Source organism: Meriones unguiculatus, chromosome 4 (assembly GCF_030254825.1).
Source record: "Meriones unguiculatus strain TT.TT164.6M chromosome 4, Bangor_MerUng_6.1, whole genome shotgun sequence".
Taxonomy (NCBI): domain Eukaryota; kingdom Metazoa; phylum Chordata; class Mammalia; order Rodentia; family Muridae; genus Meriones; species Meriones unguiculatus.
In genome coordinates, this window is record NC_083352.1 from 62,891,986 (window position 1) to 62,901,519 (window position 9,534).

The window sequence follows — 9,534 nt, forward strand, 5'->3', positions numbered from 1 at the left end:
ACACACACACACACAGCCTAGCTGAGGTTACATAGGGACTCTGACACACACACACACACACACACACACACACACACGCACACACGCACACACGCACACACGCACACACGCACACACACACACCCCACACGGGGGGGAAGAAGAAAGGCACGTAAGAGAAAGAAGGAAAAAGAGCAGACAGAAAGGCTCATGCACCAGCTAGAACTACAATTCCCGGCAAGCATTGCGCACCCTTTCGTAGCCCGACGACTGGCTTTTTCGGATGCTCGTCAACAGGATCCGTATTCTAATTGGCCGAGATCCCGCGACGCCTTCCCGCCTCCAGCCTTGTGCGTGGGTGAACCTGGGGAGCGGACATGGTGAGTAGGCCCTGTGGGGTTCCTCTCGGGGGCCGTGCGGCGTCCGGCAAGGCGGAGGGAGGCGCGGAGATTGCGGGGAAGGAGGACGGCCCGGCTGAGCGGAGGGCACCCCGAAGGCTTGGCGGCCTGGTGGGCGATTGGAAGTGGGTGAAGTGGCGCCGGGCGCGCGCGGTGGGAAGGAAGCAGGGCTCTGGTCAGGACCTTCTGCGTCTCCTGCCTCCGGGGTGCTGGGATGACAAGCTTGTGCAACGGCTTTCTGTTTTTCTTTTTAAGCAGTTTTTTTCATTACTATATTTATTTGTTAAGTATGCATGTTTTGTTTGTGTGTCCGTGTACCACATGTGTGTCTGCTCTTACTAGCGGCCAGAGAAGCCACACAGACTCCTTGGGATGGAGTTAAGGCCATGAGCTGCCGAGTGGATGCTGGGAACTGACCGTGTGTCTTCTGGAAGAGCAACCTGAGCCTTCTCCCTAGCATCCCCCTCCTTTATTTTTTTATTTTAACCCGTTAAAAAAATGTTATTTGCAAACGGTCTCACCGGGCAGTGGAGCTGGAGTGGTGGCCTGCGCTATTCCCAGCACTCAGGAGGCGGAGGCAGGGCACCTCTGATTTCGAGGCCAGCCTGGTGTATGCAGACCAGTTCCAGGACAGCTAGGGCTACACACTGAAACCCTGTTTCTAAAAACCTATGCAGACCTGTACACCTGCACGCCTGGCTCACAGATTATTTTTAATGACCAGTTGGTTCTAATCTGAATCTGTATGTCATGTTAGTTGGCTATAACAGTAGAACACTGGCAGACGGCTCGCCTGGCACATGGTTTGGATGATTAGATAATTATGGGACTTAGTCCTGTGTGTAGCAGGTGCCTGGCTCAGCTCTGACTGGAAGGTCTGGGAGGCTGTGCCCTGAACTGTCTAGGATGTGGTGGAGGGCTGGGGCCTCGTTCTTTGGTGAGGTGGCCACCCGGCATGGGAGGCTCCGTTCCTGCACCACACAGACTGGGTGTGGGTGCACACTTGTCTTCCCAGCACTCAGGAGGCAGCAGAGTCAGCGGTTCAAGGTCATCTTCAGCCACACACTGAGTTCCAGGCCAGCCTGGCCTACAGAAGCCCTTTCCCCTCTCTCTGGCCTGGAACTCAGGCACAGTCCTGAGAGGAAGGGAACATCCTTTAAACAACTAGTTGGGTGTGATGGCTATGGACTGTAATCACAACACTGGAGAGCCAGAGGCAGTCAGATTTCCATAGGTTCCAGGCCAGCTTGAGCATAGGGGCATAAAACAACAAAAATACACCAGGGACAAAGGGTTGAAGACCCTTTGATGAAGCAGGGGTCAGCACCAGGTCAGCTGGGACTCCCAAGATGGACTCTGGCTTATCTTCTGAGAGCTGGCCCTCCCCCTCCGCCCACCTTCCCTATAAATAGCCAGGGTTACTTCAGGGAGCTTGCGACTTTCTGACCAGAGCCACTCCCTCAGGCCGTCCTGGGAGCACAGCTGGTGGTGACGCTGTTTGCGGCCACCCTCATGCACAGGCTGGCGCCGCACTGCTCCTTCGCCCGCTGGCTGCTCTGCAATGGCAGGTAAGGCAGCGCTCTGCCGCTTTGGCCCTCCCCAGGGCACCTGGTGGATGTGGCCTCCTCCTCTTTCTCCTTTTTTTACTTTTGGTTTTGTGTAGGCGTGTGTCTGTACATGCGGGGTTGTACCCAGGGACCTGGGGGCGACAGAAGCGTCAGAGCTGGAGTTACAGGCAGTTGTGAGCTGCCTGGCTTTGGGGCTGAGAACCCAGCCCGGGTCCTCCAGAGAAGCCAAGTCTTGTTGTTTTTAGACAGAGTTTCACACTGTACCTCAGGCTGCCTTTACAGGCAATTGCTCTACCTCAGCCTGCCATTAGCATTTAAAAAACAGATTGCTTTTCAGTTGTGTGTGTCACATGTGTGTGTGTGTGTGTGTGTGTGTGTGTGTGTGTGTGTGTGGTCTGTGCCTTTCCTAAGTGAGAACTGTTGTTACAGGTGGTTGTGGTCTTGAGACTAGAGCACTGGGCATTGGCAGAGCTGGGGCAGGGTTATCCTGTGGGAAGGTGAACCAGGGCGCCTGGGTGTAGCCATAGCTAGGGGAATTCTGAGATCATGGGACGAGGAGGACTGATCCAGCCACAAGGGGCTCAGGAATCAAGGACACCCATAAATCTTTGCCTTGGGCCCCCTGGCCAAGCTTTCCTAACTTTTTTTCACCTTCAGTTTGTTCCGGTACGTCCATCCATCTGAGGAGGAGCTGCGGGCGCTGGCAGGGAAACCGAGGCCCAGGGGCAGGAAGGATCGGTGAGTGATCTGCTTTTGACCCCATGGAGCCCAGGCAGAGCTATGCCCGCCTGTCCAGGGAAGGCCTCACTCCTGCCTGAGGGCTCCAGGCTGGGGAACATGGCCTCTCCTACCACTTACAGTGCTACTTGCTGGGTGGCTGCAGATAGCATCTTGTGTTCCTGGCTGTTTGCTCTGGGCTAGCCCTGTCCCAAGCTAGCACCACCGCATCTAGGAGGCCCAGAGATGTCACCTCTCACTGTTCCCATATGCTCAGGTGGGCGAATGGCCTTCATGATGAGAAGCCATTGTTGGTGCCTCGAGATGCCCATTTCCAGCTGGCGACCTGTCCCCTCACGTCTGTGGATGCCCTAGGTAACACCCAGTTCAGTCCCTACTCCCCTACCCCATGCTGGGGTCCAGGCTGTAGACCAGGCTGACCTGCCCAGGAGGGCTTTGGGTCAGGCAAGCCTGGAGCAGACTGCTGAGCTCCTGTTCCTGCAGTCCTGCGCTTCTTTCTGGAATACCAGTGGTTTGTGGACTTTGCTGTGTACTCCGTCGGTGTATACCTCTTCACGGAGGCCTACTATTTTGTGCTGGGCCCGGTTCAGGAGACCAACATCGCTGTGTTCTGGTGCCTGCTCACCCTGGCCTTCTCTCTGTATCCTTCCCCTGGGGCTCAGCGTGTGGGTGGGTGGGACTCGGGCCCCTCTAACTTGCAGTGTGTGGGGTCTCCCACTGTGCCTGAAACCTGCTCCAGAGTCGGAGGTGTGCGGGCCGCTCCGCTCTCGACCTCCAGTGCTCAGCTGACGGGTGTGTAGTACTGTGTTACACACGGTCTGTGTTTGTGGTGGGCTCCTTTCCCTCCACGTCTGTAGAGTCAAGAAAACCAGGGGACAGCTGGGAGTCCGCCCATCCTTTTTTGTTTGTTTTGTTTTTTCGAGATGGGTTTCTCTGTGTAGCCCTGGCTGTCCTGGAACTCACTCTGTAGACCAGGCTGGCCCCAACTCAGAGATGACCGTGCCTCTGCTTCCTAAATGCTGGGATTGAAGGTGTATGCCATCACTGCTTGAGCCATCTTTTTACCCAAACCTTCTAGCATATTCTTTGTATCAAAAAGCATGTCACCAGGCCAGCTGAGCTGGGAAAGACCTGTCCTTCTGCATTGAGAGCCGAGGCCCAGGTGTGCTGGGGACCCCAGTCTGAGAAAGCACAGACCCCTCAGGGATCACCTGGTTACCCAGTGCTCAGGGTGTGAGTCGGAGGGGACATTTCAGAGTTGAACCCTTTTGAGGGGGTTGCATCTTAGGGGAGTTTTAAGGTGGCTGATGGAGGCAATGAGTGTCTTTTGCTTTTAAATACTAACTAAAGCCTTGTACAGGGTGTCCTGTGCAGGTGAACTTGGCTCAGAATCGGTGGATGTGGCTGAGCACATAGGAAGAGGCCCCTGGGTTTACACACAAGAGGCTGGGGTTCTATCCCCTGTCCCCCTAGAAGCAACATGGCTTCTGCCTTTTCCATAGCATTCAAATGCTACCTCTGCATGGGCTTTTTACTGTCCCTCCTCCCATAGATGCAGCTGCCGTGATGATTTCTGATTGACCATAGGTCATTAGGCCACCTTCAACCAAGCACCAGCGCCCCCAGCTCGTCTGAGCCCAAAGTTTAAACTTGAGGCACCCAAGGCCAGTTCCTGCAGTGTTGTTTGTACCCTGGAGAAGTGGCTCTGGGGAGCCCCCCCCCCAGCCTGTCCCTGGCTTTCTTAACTCTACCTCCAGCAAAATGTTCCTCATGGTGACCCGGCTGTACTTCAGCGCCAAGGAGGGCGGCGAGCGCTCCGTGTGTCTCTCCTTCGCCTTCTTCTTCCTCCTCCTGGCCATGCTGGTGCAGGTGGTGCGGGAGGAGAGCCTGGAGCTGGGCCTGGAGCCAGGTGGGTGTGCCTCCATGCTTGGGACCCAGTCCACTTTGTTTTTGTTTCTTTCCAGACTGGCCTCACTCTGTGGCCCAGGCTGGTCTCAGAGTCACAGAGATCCTCCTGACTGCCACCAGAGTGCTGGGATTAAGATTTAGCTGTTATTATTATAAAGTGAACCAAGATTGTGCAGTACATGCAAAGGGCCAGAAGAGGGCACTGGAGTTAGAGAGGCTTGCAAGGGATACGTGTGTGCTGGGATACAAACGTGGGTCTTGTGAAAGGGCAGCAAGGGCTTTTAACTGTTGGGCCATCTCCCTAGCCCCTGTTTTGTTTGTTATTATTTAGTTATTTGTTTTATGTATGTGAGTGCTGTGTCTCCATGCACACCAGTAGAGGACATTAGATCCCATTACAGATGGTTGTGAGCCACCACATGGCTGCTAGGAATTGAACCCAGGACTCTGGAAAAGCAGTGTTTTGTTTTCCCCTGAGACAGGGTTTCCCTGTGTAACAGCCCTGGCTGTCCTGGAGTTGCTTTGCAGAGCAGGCTGGCCTCAAACCTGCAGAGCTCCACTGCCTCTGCCTCCTGAGTGCTGGGATTACGGGTACACCACCATGCTCAGCTACAGTTAGTGTTCTTTTTAAAAGATGTGCTTATTTGTTTATACAGTGCTCTGTCTGCATGGACACCCGCAGGCAAGAAGAGGGCCCCAGACCTCATTATAGATGGCTGGGAGCCGCCATATGGGTACTGGGGGTTGAACTCGGGACCTTTGGGAGCCAGGGCTCTTCACCTCTGAGCACCTCTCCAGCCCCCGTTAGTGTTCTCAGTTGTGCCATCTCTCCAGCCCCCGTGCTTCAAGATTTATTTACAATTTTTATTATGTGAATGTATGTGTTAGTGTGGGGGTGCTACTGGAGACTGAAAGAGGGTGTTGGGTATCTCAGAGCATGAATTACCCTCTGTGAGTCTTGGGAACCAAACTGGGCTCCTCTTGGCCAGTGCCTTCTCGTCTGAGCCACCTCCCCAGTCCTAGGTTGTTTCTTTCTTTTTATTTAAGATTTATTTATTTATTTATCACTTAGACAGCATTCTGTTTGCATGTATGCCTGCACACCAGAATAGGGAACCAGATAGTTGTGAGCCATGTGGTTGCTGGGTATTGAACTCTGGACCTTTGGACGAATAGCCAGTGCTCTTAACCTCTGAGCCATCTCTCCAGCCCCCTTGTTTGCTTTTCAAGACAGGGTTTCTGTGTGTAGCCCTGGCTGTCCTGGACTCACTTTGTAGACCAGGCTGGCCACTAACTTAGAGATCTGCCTGCCTCTGCCTCCCGGAGTGCTGGGATTACAGGTGTGCACCACCATGCCCGGCTTCTAGGTTCTGTTTCTTGAAGAATCCTGCACAGTCTGGTCCCAGCAGGGCTCACTGACAGGGCACCTTTGTAACATGTGTGGAAGCCCTGGGCTGCGCTCCAGCACAGGAAAATACAGGTTCAATTAAAATAGATGTCTAGCCCATAGTTTGGGCCAGTATGCCAGCGTTTGCTCTGCAGGCATGAGGACATGAGTTTGCACCCATGTAAAAGGTGGAAATTGGCCACCCACACCTGTAAAGCCTGAGGGCGGTGGGGCAGCACTCGGGCGGCAGAGACAGGCGGGTCTGAAAGCTTGGAAGGCCGGTCAGCCTGGCTGCTTTGGAAACCATAGCACTGAGGCCACTTGATCCTCTCCTTCCCTCAGGCCTGGCCAGCCTCACACAGAACCTAGAGCCTGTTCTGAAGAAGCAGGATTGGGACTGGGCGTGAGTCCGGGGGACCTGGGGGGATATTGGGGGTGGGTGCAGGTAGGGGAGCATCCATAGCCCACTCCCTGCGGGCTGAATTCTGACCAGTCGCAGGTGGGTTTTTTGAGACCATCTCTTCTCCTCAGACTCCCTGTGGTCAAGCTGGTTATCCGCCTTGGACTGGCAGTGCTAGGCTCTTTGCTGGGAGCCTTCCTCATTTTCCCTGGCCTGAGGCTGGCCCAGACCCACCAGGATGCGCTGACCCTGTCTGCAGACCGACCTCTGATGCAGTTAGGCGGGTCTCCCGGGGTGGGAGGGAGGTTGTGGTAGGGGCCAGGGGTCAGGAGCCTGGTCCCACCATGCTGCTCGCCCCCAGGCTGCTCCTGCACGCCAGCTTCCTGTCGCCCCTGTGCACCTTGTGGCTCTGGACAAAGCCCGTTGCGCGGGACTTCCTGTATCAGGCATCCATGAGGAACGTGACCTTTTCTCTGTGCGTGTTGGGGGCTGCTAAGAGACCTGGGGTGTCTGAGGCCATGAGCTGGAAAGATCGTGGCCTGGGGAAAGAGGGCTCACCCAAACTCCTTACCTGCTTGGCTCTTGTTGCAGGCCGTCAGAAGGGGCCTTTGACTCCTTGCGCCTCTGGGTGCTGGTGGCCCTGTGTCTGCTGCGGCTGGCGGTGACCCGGCCACACCTGCAGGCCTACCTGTGCCTGGCCAAGGCTCGTGTGGAGCAGCTGCGCAAGGAGGCTGGCCGAATTGAGGCCCGAGAGATCCAGCAGCGGGTGTGTGCTCTGGGAGGGACGGTCCTGGGGCTGAGGGGACCTGGTTGTGGGGTCCCTTCCCTGGAAAAACCACCCCCTCTGCAGTCTCACTGCCTCCCCCCCAGGTGGTCCGAGTCTACTGTTACGTGACTGTGGTGAGCCTGCAGTACCTGACTCCGCTCATCCTCACTCTGCACGGCACACTGCTGCTCAAGACCCTGGGTACAGGGCTGCTGGGAAAGGGCGGGCCAGCAGGAGAGGGGGTGGGGCTGGTGGGTAGAGATGGGGCCGTGGTCTGGTAAGGATTGGGCAAGGCTGAAGACAAGACCTTCAGGCAGTAATGTGGGTGGCGTCCCTGAGATATAACTTGGGGTGTGGCAGCCTCTAGACTCCCTCCATTTTGTCTCCACCCATAATTCCTTTCTTCACCCTTGCAGGTGGATACTCTTGGGCCCTGGGCCCTGCTGCTCCTCCAGTGGCCCCATCCCACTCCTCAGACACTTTGATCTCTGTAGACCCAGCAGGAGATGAGGCCCAGCAAACTGCTGCCCAGGTCGCAAGGGTCCTGGGTAGTCTGCTCACGCCCCTCTTCCTCCGTGGGGTGCTGGCCTACCTCATCTGGTGGACCGCTGCCTGCCAGCTGCTTTCCAGCCTCTTCGGCCTCTATTTCCACCAGCACCTGACAGTCTCTTAGCATGATGCTTTCTAGGTGCTGGCCACCAGGACTGCGACTGTCCCCTGTGTGTGTGCCTCAGGGCCCCTAGAATACCTAGGGCTTAAGGGTGGGAACTCCCCACTGTCTCTCACTTCAGTGCCTAGATCATGGACTCCTTGAATCACTTTTCCGTGGGCCCCTGTGTGTGTATGTGTGTGTGTGTGTGTGTGTGTGTGTGCACATGCACGTGCCCTTTTTACAGAACTATCCAAGAGGCTGGGGAGATGAGCAGGGGAGACCTAGATGGTGTGTCGGGTCTGAGAGAGAGCTACTAGGAAGGAGTGGGAAGCTGGAGGTCAGAGGTGGCTACGAGAGTGGGGCTCTGGCTGTCACTATGACCAGGAGGGAGGCTGAGGAAGGAGGATTAGCCTAGACTAGTAACAAGATCATGTCTCTAAAACAAGAAAGGGAGAGAAATTGTCACCGTCCTCCAAAGCTGTGAGGATAATGGCTGTCATGTATTTCGAGGCCTTGGTGACTGAGACTCACCCTAGCTCCAGGGTTGTCCTCTTGCTGTGACTTAGTGTGCATGTGTGTGTTTGTGAGGCAGGCATGGGCTGTGTGACCCTCCTGCATATACAGACTGTGTCCTGAGAATAAAAACAAATGGAGGGCTCCAGCGAAGCCTGACCGCGCCACCAGCGTCACCCGACCCGGCTGTCTGGATGACATGTGCAGGGGCCAGTGCTCAGTCTGGTCTGGGGAGAAGGCACCTGGTCTCTGTCCAGGAAGACTTAGAGTGAGTGCCTGTGAGCACAGACTCAGGTCCCACGATATGATAGGTCTGTGTGTGAGCGCAGGGAGCAGAGGACAACTCAGGGAGCAGGTCCTGCGTCTTGAGACAGGGCCTCTTGTACTCGCCCGAATCCTCAGGTTAGCTGTCCAGTAGCTTCAGGGAGTCTCTGGTTCCCACCTCCCACTCTGCTGTAGCAGTGCTGGGATTACAGACTGATGCAGCAGTGTCCCACTTTATGTGGATTCTGGGGACCTGAACTCAGGTCTTTGTGATTGCAGCAAGTCTGGCTGAATGAATCCATGGGATTTCCTTGAAGGTCTATCTATACAGTTTCTCTGCCTTCAAACTGACCCTGACAAAGAGCTGTAGGAGCTTCTGGAAGGTCCAAGGGAATCAGAGATGGGCAAGAAAAGGGTAATGCCTTGCAGGGGGCACAAAGGAACAGACAGTGCTGGAAAACAAAGGCTCTGCTCTGTGGGACTAAAGAGTGTAGATACACATCTCAGAGGGCCCCACCCCAGGCACTTGGCTGAGGGCAAACCCCGGCTGGGATGTTTCTGAGCAGAGGTTCCTAGGCTTGTAGCTGATGCCTCTGGTTGCTGAGCGTGGTGGAGCTCAGCTCATGACTCCGCAGGGAGAGGCAGGCCAGCCAGCATTATGCAAGAATTTGAAGCCAGCCTGGATTACACACTTTTGACATGTAAATAAATCTGAGGCATTTCATTTTTGGCAGATTTAGCTCCGTGGTTACTCTATTCCTGGATCTTTGTCTTTTTTGTGCTGACAAAAGAACCCAGGGCCCTTTGCATGATACATGTTCTGCCCGAGTTACCCCCAGCCCCTCACTGGGGGTTCTAGGGAGCTGTACTGCCCCAGTCCAGGTCGCCATCCTGGGCTATCGGTTTCATTCCTAGTAGCCTGTGTCACACTCACATCATGAACAGAAAGATGCACAGTGCT

At 55.2% G+C, this 9,534-nt stretch overlaps 1 protein-coding gene across 2 annotated transcripts; it reads left to right on the forward strand.

Annotated features, from left to right (window-relative positions):
• The first annotated feature begins 210 nt into the window (after nt 1–210).
• Nucleotides 211–9,306, forward strand: Tmem161a (transmembrane protein 161A). 2 transcript variants are annotated; one of them, XM_021638153.2, is made up of 12 exons: nt 211–359; nt 1,842–1,945; nt 2,603–2,683; nt 2,940–3,037; nt 3,167–3,323; nt 4,441–4,592; nt 6,321–6,381; nt 6,510–6,653; nt 6,740–6,853; nt 6,970–7,144; nt 7,249–7,345; nt 7,561–9,306. In XM_021638153.2, the coding sequence occupies exons 1-12, from the start codon at nt 357–359 to the stop codon at nt 7,815–7,817; spliced, it is 1,443 nt and encodes a 480-aa protein (XP_021493828.1). In that variant the 5' UTR covers nt 211–356; the 3' UTR covers nt 7,818–9,306. The 2 variants fall into 2 exon arrangements, with proteins under 2 accessions (XP_021493828.1, XP_021493829.1); XM_021638154.2 differs by lacking the exon at nt 211–359 and adding an exon at nt 367–502.
• Nucleotides 9,307–9,534: the final 228 nt, after the last annotated feature.